Source organism: Hippoglossus stenolepis, chromosome 23 (genome assembly GCF_022539355.2).
Source record: "Hippoglossus stenolepis isolate QCI-W04-F060 chromosome 23, HSTE1.2, whole genome shotgun sequence".
NCBI classification, from domain to species: domain Eukaryota; kingdom Metazoa; phylum Chordata; class Actinopteri; order Pleuronectiformes; family Pleuronectidae; genus Hippoglossus; species Hippoglossus stenolepis.
In genome coordinates, this window is record NC_061505.1 from 10,235,861 (window position 1) to 10,248,976 (window position 13,116).

General features: G+C 42.5%; 1 protein-coding gene across 4 annotated transcripts in view; it reads right to left on the bottom strand.

Moving 5' to 3' along the window:
* Nucleotides 1-709: 709 nt before the first annotated feature.
* slc8a4b (solute carrier family 8 member 4b) overlaps nt 710-13,116 on the bottom strand; it is a 99,260-nt gene continuing 86,853 nt past the window's right edge. For 3 of the 4 annotated variants that reach the window (XM_035148765.2, XM_035148764.2, XM_035148763.2), the window contains 6 exons: nt 11,396-11,502; nt 8,173-8,297; nt 7,460-7,495; nt 6,262-6,361; nt 5,567-5,839; nt 710-2,116 (listed from right to left, as the gene is read on the bottom strand). In XM_035148765.2, coding sequence (XP_035004656.1) covers nt 1,737-2,116; nt 5,567-5,839; nt 6,262-6,361; nt 7,460-7,495; nt 8,173-8,297; nt 11,396-11,502 — 1,021 coding nt within the window. In that variant the 3' untranslated portion in view covers nt 710-1,736. The remainder of the gene's footprint in view (nt 2,117-5,566; nt 5,840-6,261; nt 6,362-7,459; nt 7,496-8,172; nt 8,298-11,395; nt 11,503-13,116) is intronic. The other variant, XM_035148766.2, reaches the window with a different exon arrangement.

Sequence of the window (13,116 nt, forward strand, 5' to 3'; positions counted from 1 at the left end):
GATAACAGAGACTGGTGTTTTTTCTTGAGTACAAAGAAACGTCCCAAAGTTACAACAGCTGCGGAACAAGACACGATATTTCAGAGCTGCCATGCGTTTCCCTCAGAGCACTCGACCTCTCTCTCTCTGTCTGTGAGTCATCTCTGGTTTTATGTTTCTCCGACGATGGATTTTCCTTAAAACTTCTCCTTGAACTGAAAAAAGGGTGCGAGGGCGTTTCTCGTCTTCCTCCGGGGGGGGTTCTCACAAAGAGCGCGACGTAACATAAATGAAATATCAATGTCTTTAAATGTTTCTTTTATCATCATGTACAACTAGAAACACAAGGTCGTAGTTATTCATCATCAAGGTCACAGACAGTTGTGATTGGTCCTTCTTGTAACATCATTTCCTGCTTTGCTCCAGTTGTCCAGGGAACAGTGGAGTGTAAACAGCGTACCTCACAACGTGTAGTGCACAATGCTTCGTCACTGCAGGACAAAAGGATCTTATGAGGCGGAACTTCGACTCCACTCTTCAAACGTTTCGTCCGTTTTTCGCCATCCTCCCTTTCTTCCCCGGTGCGAATCCAACATGTCCGCTCTTCTCGTCAACTCGCCTCCTCCTCGTAAATTTATCTCGTAGACTGTATTAATACTTTAGTTTTTACAATTGCACGGTAACAACATCAACACGTGACGCCATTGAAAATGTAAGAAAAAATGGGGGGTCATTTCTGTTAACGAGATGGTTGCGCGTTAAGAGGGGAGGGGGCTCGGATTGGCTCGATTAAAAAAGAGGCTCGGTGCGTGGTGACTACGGCGTTTCATTATCACAACTTTAAGACAAGATCCTACAGGGGGAGGTAAGAGTAAGGCAAGAGGGAGGGGTGGAGGAGTGTGTAGAGTCTGCGTTTGTGGGTGTTTGTCGGTGAGGAGGGATGGGAGTGTACTGTGTGTGTGTGTGTGTGTGTGTGTGTTTGTGGGATGAAGCACAGTGTATTCAAGAAGAGATGGAATAAAGAAAAACAAAAGGTTGTCAGTTTTCAAGTTGTCTTCTGTTGCAGAATCAGTGTCTGTATAATTGTGTGTGTTTGTGTTTGTGTTTGTGTGTGCGTGTGTGTGTGTGTGTGTGCGTGTGTGTGTGTGTGTGTGTGGGCAGAGGAGAGGTTCAAAGTCATAAGTCACTGATAGAACTGGATTTTAGTGGGCATCATGGGAGAATCCAACTGTTCCCGCAACAAGGAGACACAGTTACGACACAGGGAGCGAGAGTAAGTGAGGAGGGGGGTGTAGAGTATTCTTGCCAATCTATTCTTCTTTTCTCTCATCTCTCCATTCATGTTGTATAGACTTTCAATTTGATTTAGTTTTGTTGCCTCTCTTCCCCCGGTTTGGCAGTATACTGGAAGTGATCTTTAAAACCTGCATCACGATTTAATATCAATGCTTTAATCCTTTTTAATTTAGAGGGTCGATGTATCCTGGAAGTTTGGGTTGGGTCTCCATGTCTAAAAGAGGTTGTTATGCTAACAACAATATTTAGTTTGGACATTCTCAGGAGTTTTTAATGAAGGTTTACTCTCAAATCTATTCAAAAGGAAATGTGTAGATCTGCTAATTCTATAAAAACTACCATCCCATAACCAGCTCTATTTCCTTCCTGTGTTTGAACATTCCTTCCTCCCTCCTTCTCTCTCTCTCTCTCTCTCTTCATATTGGCAGTGGGTCTCTCTCCCTCCCCCCTCTCCTCTCCGTTTAAAACTGCGGTAAATGGCAGTAGGCCTCCAGCGAAGCCAGCAGGATGTAAATGAGCCACATCGAGAAGAATACTAGCGACGTGACCAACTTGCAAGTCCGCGGCCCGCCCAGCTCCCCGCCGGCCACCGATGCCCGCCGCCGGTACAGCAGTATCATCACGCAAACCACGGCCATGACGGTGAAGAGGGTGACGGAAAAGGCCAGGTTCCCCGGGTCCACCCTGAACGGTTTGCCCCTGAAGCGCCAGACGACGGCCGCGAGGGTCCACGCCACGCCGATGCCCAGGAAGACGTTGACGGCGTTGGAGCCTGTGACGTTGCCGATGGAGGCGTCGGCATACTGGTCCTGGATGGCGGCGACTTTGCTGGCGAATGTGTCTGGATGGGAAAGACAGAATATTTACAATATAAATTAAATGAAGCCAATAGTTCAGGTGAGACAGCCAAAAGAAACAAGGAAGACATTTCAATGGTGTAACTTCTGAGAAGAGACTTGGGGTCGATATGCCGTTACTTCACCCAGACTTTCTCAAGAGGTACATTATAATGACCTCCTCCACCATTATCATATTTGTTGTTGTCAGAAGCTCTCGATTCCTCGCTGCCCTCTAGTGGATATGCGGCTGAACAACCGTTCCAACATGAAGGATGCATGGAAGCATGTGTAAAGTGACATCGTTTGAAAAGGTCGTCTCTCTTTTTGCACGTAAAGGCAGCATAAATTATCCTTCACACATCTTTTGTTATTTAAAAAAACATTAGGTTAGGACTTCAAACTAATTAACTCTTCAGCAAAAGCAGTGTATGAAAAATGTAAACAAGGCAAAAGACATGAAAACACTCCCAAGGTCAGAACAACACAGTTCAATAATGTAAAGCAACGGTATGGAAATGAGTCTTATATGACGAATGTTTTATGTTTTGCTCTTTCACAGCCACTGAGGAAATGGCCTCAAGGTAACATACAGTATGAAAGTGGCCATACACACACACTGGGGCATGTATGTGCAAGGACAAACATAAACAAGCAGCACAGAAATAGACAGTCAGGGGGAGACAACACAGCATTATATTTAAAGTATAATAGCAAGGAGAGCAGGAGGATGAGCAAACAAGAGAAAGAGAAGGAAGAAATGCTATGTTAGCTCAAAGAGATTCAGGCTTTTATTGTGAAAGATGTCACAAATTTGGTGAAGCCACAACTAAAGCAACAAACATGCTTGTCAATATGAAGACAAACTAAAAATGACTAAACATTTAGTCAAACTGCATAGGTGGTCTATTTAAATGTATTTCTCAACAATATGTTTCAGGGCAAACCCCAGGGGCAGATCCAGGGTCAGGGGGGGCACTGGTCCCAGCAGAAACCTGATTGGTCCCTGAAGTGCCCCTGTGGCCATGAGGCCCCCTTAGAGCAATAAATATTGCAATTTGTTAAGAAATTATATTTTCTAAGCTTTTTTGAAGATCACGTCCTTGAAAAAGGAAACATTATTAAAATACTGACTGATGTGTGGCTTTGAATCAAAGCTATAGAGCAAACAGTAAACAAGGAATAACTTAAACATGCATCTTACTCAATCAGGAGTTGGACGTATAACTGTCCCCTCTGTGTAAATTGTGGCCCCTGATTTAGAAAACTTGGGTTACACTATTATGTAATTTACCCAAAATAGCTAATCCTGTGAAATCTTACATGCAAGTATTACTAATGACAATTTTCTCTTCCAGTTACATCCACTTGGATTATTCATATTTTCTATCCATGTTCTAGAACTAACACATATAAATCAGATTATTTTCCAGAATAGTCATAACTCATGCCTTCCTGGAATCTGCACTTGTATTTTGACATCAACCCATCATGGAACAGATGTAATAAATGCTGCGGGCATACACGAGTGAAGCTCTTTGGTGTGAGGAAGATTCGTATTTTTTTAAAAAAGGCAGAGACTCCACAACTGAGTTGGCAGGAAACACCAGGGAAACAGCTGCCAGTTATTGTGCGCCTGTCTTGGCTTATTTCTATTTTTAGAAGAGCTGGCGAGATGAGTCTCAATTCTCATTTCAATGTCAGTGAGTTTAATCGAAATTCATGAAAATTATCCTCCAAACTTTTCTTTCTTCTGGGCAGTCCTGCTGGTGACAGACCGCACAAAAGAAATGAAAAGCGTGCGTGTGTTGTTGACACACAGGCACATGAGCTGTGGGTTTTAATCTGAGTGATGAAGCTGCAACTGACAACTCCGAAGATCCTACCCAAATTTAGAAACCCACTGCCTCATAGTTTCCCCTCTTAAACAGCCAAGGGTTCAGAGCGTTCAAAGCAAGCCTCCGATCGGCGTTTGCCTCTAATTGCCTGAATCTGCAAATCTGGTGTAAATTGGCTTGATAATCCTCGAGTGCGTCTCCGATGTAATAATGCAGAAAGGCTTTTATAAAATCCGGAGGAGGTGCACATCAGAGACTGGGAGAAGCTGCGGTAAATGTTTCCAACAACTTTTAAGAAGATCACGATCACACAAACACACACGGGAGCACACACCCTCAGTGGAAGTTATAATAACCTGCTGGACTTGTCGCACACAAACTTGCATCACCTTGGTCGAGCAGACACATTCTCACCCACGCACACACCTGGGTATGATGGATGATACAATCGTGGAAACACACCAACCCTATAACACAACAACCCTATAAGAGGATAGAAGAGAGGGAGCGAGAAGAAGGAGCTAAGAGAGCAAGCGTTACAGATAAGTGAGGTAGAATGTAAGAGTGCGAGGGAAGAACAGATAAAGGAAAGAAAGTCAATGTGATGAACCAAAGCAGAATAAAAGCGATTCAGAGAAGGAAAACGAGAAAAAGAAAAGCCACAACGCAGACAAAGCATCGTCAGTGTGTCTTGTGACAGGCCACACACACTAATGGATATCAAGCCTGAATACACAGCCTCCATTTCCAACACACAATATAATACGGCTGTTGGAGGAATTGATTCAAACGCTAATTTCCAGAGACCTTGCACCAAGGCAGCAAAGTTATCGCCTGCAAGAGTCGCAAAGGAGCTATTTCTATAAATCATACACCGGGGCTTCAATAAAACAGCTGACGAGAGGAAAGAAGGAGGGAATTGAATTAAAGCCCTGGGACGATGCGTCCCCGTCGGGTGGAGACAGGCTCAGGCTGAAGGCTCTGATTTTTACAATACAATTTTGATTCCAAGCCTCCACACTGACGGCAGCTGCAAGTGAAATGAGATGGAGGAGAGAGGATCAGTGCCTGCTTTTATTTGTTTACTCACCTGTCTGTCACCTCAGAGATTTGAGGAAAATATGCATCTTATTTTATGTTTACTTACTGTTCGATTTTGGTGTGAGGAAACGTAAATTACAATACTGCAGCTATTGTGTTTTGGACATATCTGTGGAAACACCTTCTCAGCTTTATGCTCCAGGGTGGGGATTTTCCCTGGCAACAGCGAAATGGCGTTTTGATAGCAGGCATTGCTAAGAGATTCCTTAAAATCATGTTTTGACTGCTAATAGGTGCACGTCATATTGGTCTGTAGCCCACAAATGTTGATAAAAGATGTTTTTCTCAATTTTCAGAAAACCTGCATTAAGATATGTCCCTTTACAACATGGAACACATAGGACGCAAGAACATAGAACACATAAATCCTCCTCCATGTTAGTGCACGGGACTTGGATCAAACTAAAAAGTTGTAGAAGTACAAACATTTTGTTAGTTTGACTTTGGTGTTTCCGAATGTCATATAATAAATGCATATAATATATATTCACACTATGAACAAATATAATTATTCACCTGGCACTGATGTTCCCAGCGCCACAAACACCACGGCGGTCACAGAATCCTTCAGTCCTATCGTGCAGCCGAAGTGCGACGCCAGATCGCCGGTGACTGCCGTCAGGCCGCCGATAAGTGATATCGAGACGATGAAGCAGGCCCAGCCGTTCCAGTACTCAGTGGGCGGGACGAAGGCGAACAGCACCTTCCAGAAGACGGTGAGGAAGTGCATGATGTAGTCGAAGCAGGATGGCAGCCGCTCCTCGCCGCTCTCCTCCTCGTCGTCATCTCCTTTTAGGAAGACGGCAAAAAGAGTAGTGAGACAATTGAAATGAGGAGGAAGAGACAGGGGAGTGGGGGAAAAAAGGAGGCAAGCAGTTTAGGATTGACTAGAAAGGACATATTCAATTATGGAGTGGATCTGAGTAAACGGGCATATCTAGGTATTGTTTTTCTGAGATAGGGCTTTAGCCTTGGCAGAGGTATGCACTCTCCTATTTACAAATCAAACTTCAACAAACTCTTGTCAAGAAAACAAAAAAATGTGTTACTCTCTTTAAAAGGACTAAAGAAAACATTCTTCCAATATAGTGTTATCAGAGGACATAGAAAAAATGGTGAAAGCTGTTAATAGATAAGAAATAAATTGATTCAACAAATTTGAAAAATGCTGATGCAAACCTTTAGAAAATATGTGTGTGAGAGAGCTTTACCTGCACTGACAGTAACGGCATTGACAAACTGCTCCCTCCAGCTGCTGCTTCCCACCACCAAGGCCAGGTTTGTCTTCTTGATCAGCTTATCTACCGTACTCTACACACACACACACACACACACACACACACACACACACACACAAACATAAGCAAACATGCAAGTGGATACAGATGAGGCAGAAGGGAAAAGACACAACCCTCAAGTGGTTAATTCACCCGCAGCCACAGATAGAGGAAAATGCTGATTTCATGCCTTTCAATTAGCCTCCACGTTTCTACGATCTACGAAAAAAAACAGTTTTTCATAACGCTGAGAATTCGAGGTATAAGATGAGCTAATTAATACGATGCTGTGAAATTGAAAGTTCCACTCATGCCCCCTGTGAAATCTAGGGGAAAGCCTTCGGGCAGACCAGCTGAGGTTTTTTTTTATATTCAAAGCAGCGAGGAAGAGGAGTAATAAAAGATGTTGATGCAAAACAGCTTACAGCAGCTACGGAGCATCGCACCAGCAGTCATTATCATAACTCAGCTGACAGGGCTTTGTGGGGAGAAAAGCCTGCATGCTTTACAATCTAATATGTGAAAGGCACCATAGAAAAATAGCCCACCACAGTATCAGCACTTTCAATAAGAGAACAGATTGTTATGTATTGTCCAGTACAGGGACGTGCACAGACATTTTGAGGGCCATTGCTCTAACCTGAATAGAAGGCAACACCCCCCACCCCCCATGCTAGTGTAAGTTAGTACATCAGTGCAGACAGGATATTGTTTCCTGTGAACTAGTTCAACTCTGTCATCTGTCTGACTGCAAAGGACAATATTTAAACCTAGAAAATAAACGTAATAAATCCCTGTGCACATCATGTAAAGCAAACATTTTTATAGTGAATTTTGCACATCAGTGTAAACGTCTGGACAGTGTCACAAAAATCGCTTTGCATACTTTTATGACTGGGTGCTATGGTGATTTAATTTGCTCAAACTTGAACTACTATTAAGCTGCTCATATTTATGCCGCTACTATAATAAAACATTTTGTCTTCAGAGGGGCAGCTCAGTTAAACTGGGCAAACAGGAAGTTAGCCAGGCAACTTTATCCCTATGCTGTGCACGCCCAAGGTCCAGTAGCAGATAGAAGAGGTAGCATAGCATGCAAAGGCAAAATTAAAGAGGGAGAAAGATAGTTAACCTCTTCAGCTCTTCTCAAAAGTGTATTTACTGCTCTCTGCATACGCACACACACACAAAATGTTAAAAATGGACAAATGAGCAAATTAAATGGTGAACAAAACCATACAGTATGATTGATGACATTTTAAGACAAACAAAAATGACAGATTACACACAAACTCATATAGAAATTAGGAGAATAACGACTTCTGCAAGGTAATGAAAGCGGATCATGGAAGGATCTCAAAATCACAACTGATCAAATTTAAAAACACATTCAATAGCTGCAATATTCATTAAATGACTATTGAAATGAGTTTTTTAATTTACTGGTGGACTGTACCAGCAACTTTCCTTCTTCTAAGGCCCGTTGTGTACTGGAACAAGCTAACAGCTCACTTTGAATACATTATCTTTTGTCTTTTTGCATCATAATGACAAGCTTCTCATTAGAGACTCCATTACAAGCTAACAAAATGAATCATTCATCCTCCCGACTGGGGCGGCTGACATTTACTTTAAACCGTTTTACAACTGATTTGCATTTCAAGTCAACTTTTCTCTGTAGGTAATATTCAACTTGGCTGATTTGATGGAGACCAAACTGGTGGATGTTGTTATTTCATCAAGACTTGAACTTTTTAACAGAGAGCTGCTAAAATAGATAGCCGACATTCACTCACATGTATTTTACAATAACTGAGAAGTAGACACACACACACACACACTTACCTTGAACTCGTAGGACTCCTCTATGATCACTTCTACTTGTGTGTGTTCACCCAGACTGGGACAGCCCATCTTCGCCACCTCCTCGTCCTCTGCTCCCACTAATGGCTTGTTCTCATTGGAGTCACCTGGGAGACCAGAGAGATGACTGGGTTAGTCATCAGTTGCTAATAATGGTTTCACAGACTACTTGACTCGTCAACTATCGAAACCACTACTCAACACGGCGTGTCATAAAGACTGGTCATCTGTGGTTTTAGCTAGGTGCGGTGAAACAGCAGTGGCAAAGCATCTACAGCAGATATGCAACAGGGGGTGCTGTTGTTCTTGAAAAGTAGTTGACAAGTCATAGGCCAAGTTGTGATGCGTGACTCTAATGCTGGAGATAACAGGAAGTTAATGTTATATTCCTCTCCTCGCTCATACATATTGGAAGTGAACAGGAGGTAGAGGTTCACCCCCGATGAATTGGCGAATGAGACCAGGCCCATATACTTGCTTTTAAGTACGCATCATGGCTGCCTCGCATATCCTGTGTCCTCTGGTGTGTCGGGACGGGTCAGTGAGATGCAACACGCAGTTACTAGGAATAACATTTACCATGCGCTTTCTTTACGTTTCATCTCTCTCTTAAACACATTTAGTTGACATCTACTAAAATGCTGTAGTCGTGAATGCCCTAGTTGCTAACGCTAATATTCAAAAGCTGATGTGCCACATGGGAATCCGAGCTATCAAGCATCCCCTGCTAATATAAATCTGCACACACAAGGAATTTTATCAATTTGACCCCTGAAACGACCCTTCCATATGCCTTTCTCACTCACTCAGTGACAGTCTTTAATTAAGCCAGCTGTTATCAGTGCCGACCAGCTGTAAGTGAAAACACTGTACAGTATGTTATACAGTATGTGTGTGTGTGTGGCGGCTCAGTGTGTGCGTGTAAATGTCAGGCCAGCAGCTCAGTGTCATCAAATAATTATTTCTAATTATATTTCTCCGTAATGAAACATGCCCTCTTCATGTCTGACATCTAGAGTGTGGACCCTGACGCCACCACCAAGAGTCGGCGTGCTAAGAAGGAGAGAGATAAAGAATCAATTGTCGACCACTGTGGAGAATGAGGTTTGAAACTCAGCCTGTAACTGGAGACTCCATTTAACACAACCACTGTTGTGCACATGAAGGAATCTGAAAAGTGACCGTCACCTTGTGAACAACCTCTGATGCTCGACTGGGAAAGAGTAGTGACTTGAACCTCCGTGTTGGCAGGTTAACACAAGTGGCTGGCAGATTCATGTCTATTGGAACGAGCACTTGGCTGTTCATGACCTCCAGAGGACAACAGAGAAGGAGCAGGAGAAGAGGCAAAGAAAGGGATCTTGGTTGGAACTCCAGTTTGGCCAGGGCGTCAACCACTGTGGACACTTTTTAATAGCAGAACCTTGTAAATTATTTTTAAAAAATCACATGCAGTGGTGTTATTGCTATAGTAATATTTACAAACTTATATTCATCCAGTAATATTTGCAAACTGCCCCTTGACAAATAATGTTAATCATATAATGGTGATACACTCTGGCCAACACTATATGTGCAAAATCAGCTGTTCCAAGTTTTAATCAGTTCATAAAAGAAACTACTGACTCATAGAGGAAAGAGAGAATAACTGTCCAATCTTGTGAGGAAGGACAAAGGAGTAGTTGTCTCATAATGCAAAGTAAGTAGTTGTCTCACCCTTAAGGCTGTGGGCCAGTATTGATGCAAAATCTCAATCAGAAATTAAGTGACATTGTGGAAATACTATTGGCCCATTTTTGGGTGAAGTAAATATGCAAGAGTAGTTTATTATGTCACTGTTTATAAGACCCGACGTTTATCATTTACTGGACGGGTCGCTTTAAAAACCACCACTACATCACTGGACAGGAATTGTCTAGGTTTTGCAGATATTCTATTATAAGCCAGAGTTTTGGACAAATTGAGAAGTTGACGTGATGATGACACTTGGGGAAAAATTACAGCGTCACCACAGTTGTTATATTGCACCCTGAAGGGGTGAGTGTCATACCCACAGAAATTTCATGGCAGTCGACTCAATAGTGAAGGCATTTCACTGAAGACCACAAATGTCAAACTCTCAGTTCAATACGGTGAGGGGATTAACCAGCCAGTGTCCTATCCGTCCTGTAGATGTTCAGCTTCATCCTTTAATTTAAATGTCAATAAACACTGACCAACTAACACTGCCATCCCTGAAGTCATGTCACCAGTAAAACTTAAGAGACAGATGATACCGTACTGTGCCAAGACAATTGTATATTTTATTTTTACTGGGCTGAAGAGGATTTATAAATAAATAAATAGGATTATCCAATAATTCATTTTTACCCAGCCCCTTAGATATATCCTATGACCCCCAGGTTGAGAACCACTGCTTAGATGTGTGCATCTATCCTGTTAATAACACAAAATGCAATCCTAAGTGACCTGCTGGAGATTAGCGGCCTGTCTGCGCTAATGAGACTTTTTAAAGTTTCAACTAAAGCTTCCTTGATTCTTAAAGAAACGTTAAAGGGCTTAGACGTTTTAGATTCATAGATTTTTAAGCTTTTTCGGTAATTATGAAAGAAAAGGAAAGGAAATCGACCAAAATAGTTCTTTAGGCAGGAAGGAACTACTTATTGTTCGTTCTGCAAATTTCTTGCTGCTTAGCTCAATGAAATCATTAGTTATGACCCCAGAACACAGTGAGTGTATCTGGCTATTTATATACTGTACAGGATATCACTTATTTATGTAAAGTCTCATGCAATAAGGTGAACCAAATACAGATTGGGACAGGTTATTTTTCCAGTGAGATCCAACATGATATTAGGCGATGTTGCTATGTTAAAAAAACTCAAAAAAAAACTTAAAAAATTTTGAGCCTGGTGCTTTTTTAAATCCAAGCCAGGTCCTTAGTGGTTCAAGTAAAATGTTTCCCAACTTAATCTGAGTTTAGATCGGAGGCCTCAGGCAATTGATGCCGGTCTTGCCCTGTTTATACGAGATAGGTGTATAGGAGGCCTGGGACTCTGGTGGCAAAGCTTAAAGACGCTGTTGTGTCTGTCACACTCATCAATTGTTCCTGCTCCTGCTCCTGAATTCTTGATATTCTCCTTGAATAACAGCCACACACACACACACACACACACACACACACATGGTATACAGGCAGACTCACCGTGCTTCTGTCCTATCTCCAACAGGACCGGCTCTCCCAGCTCGATGGTGAAAGACTTATTCTTCTCATACTCTTCATCATCAATAATCTTCACCTCGATGATCTTCCTGTTGTAGAGAGAAGCGAGAGACAAGACTGAGTGGATTCCAGATCATTAACCGTTAACTGTTTTATGAGCTCCCTCATAATAAAAAGTCGTTCACAGCCAATGTGTTTTGTGCAACTTATCAAAACACTGAATGTTTCCTCCCGTCACTCTTTAATCAGAGGTTATTTCTGCTGCTCAAACACAAACCACAGCAACAATCAGAATCAGAAAGTATTTATTGCCAAGTAGGTTTACACCTACCTGGAATTTGCCTTGGTATATAGGTATATAAGAGTTAGGACTTCTACATGAGGCGCACAAAACATAAAAAACGAACAGATTAAATCTGCTCCCCTCCGTGTCCTCATGCAGGAGATGATAAGGAGTCTCTGCAAAGATGAAGGCTGAGGCCCGAGTCGACATGGCTCAGTGAGACACTGCACCAGGCTGCTAATTTGTCCCCGGCTGACAGTGATGCCACGCACAGCTCAGCCACTGCTGAGACATTTTCAATTAGGAGCACCCAGGAGAGAGGCCCAAAATGCAGCGCCGAGAGTTTTGAGGGGATGCATGCCACGACCGAACCTTAATAAGTCAAGTGAGAAATAAAGAGGTGTGCACACCGACTGAGAAAATGTGATGATATGAGTTCGTTATCACCTTTGACGAAGGAAAGAATATCTGTTAATTTGAACGTATTGTGAAACACTGCTGTTCACCATCGACAAAAGATCTGAAACACTCTTTTCAAACTGGATATTAATCACTTGCAGAAAAGCTCATTTGCAAAACAGTGTGAAGAAAGATGACAGCTACATTTCATTATTTCAGCTCAATATTCTTAGTATTCTTCCCGAGTCTCATGATGCTTTATTCTTTCTCCGTGAAACATTTATAGAGCCAGTGCTATAAGAAATTTCAATCATGCAATGTTTACACCCATGTTTGCAACGAGCTCAGTGGTGGGGGTGGACCTGGACTGTGAGCAGGCAGTGACTGAGAAGAGGTTGAGAGGAAAACTAGAAGCCAACATGGTCAACCCCTCTCATCCCCTCTCTGTTGACTCCAGGCAGCTCACGAGCACGTTCAGTCACAGTCTCATCCAGCCACGTGCCTCAAAGCGCTCGGGGGGGGGGCTCTGTTGTGCCATCAGCCATTACACTGCACAACGTCACAGCACCTACAGTCAAACACTTGTGCCTTGTGTATATATAGAATATCTCTATTTGTATATAATATTTCAATTTTTTGTATATTTTTATTCTTACTAGATTTCCCCCTTGCGCTGCTACCTTCGTATGCCGCTGTGTCATTTTGTGAATTTCCTCTAAGGAGGATAAATAAAGGTACATCTCATATTTCGAATGCATGTGATATATGAACTATATACTGTTGGTGCTTCTAGATAACTCTCGTTAGTTTGGTCTCTTCCTCGCCAGTATCACCTCAAGTATATCACTTCCATTGCACCACTCCATCTGTATCTGACAGACAGAGAGGAAGAGAGAGTGTTCATTTCCACCCGGTTGTGTCATCATATGCTTCACTGTCAGCCATGTTGACTCTGACGCCGCAAATAAGCTTCGGTTCAACAGAGAGAAAAAACGGGAGGGAGAGGTGCAGGGAGGATGGG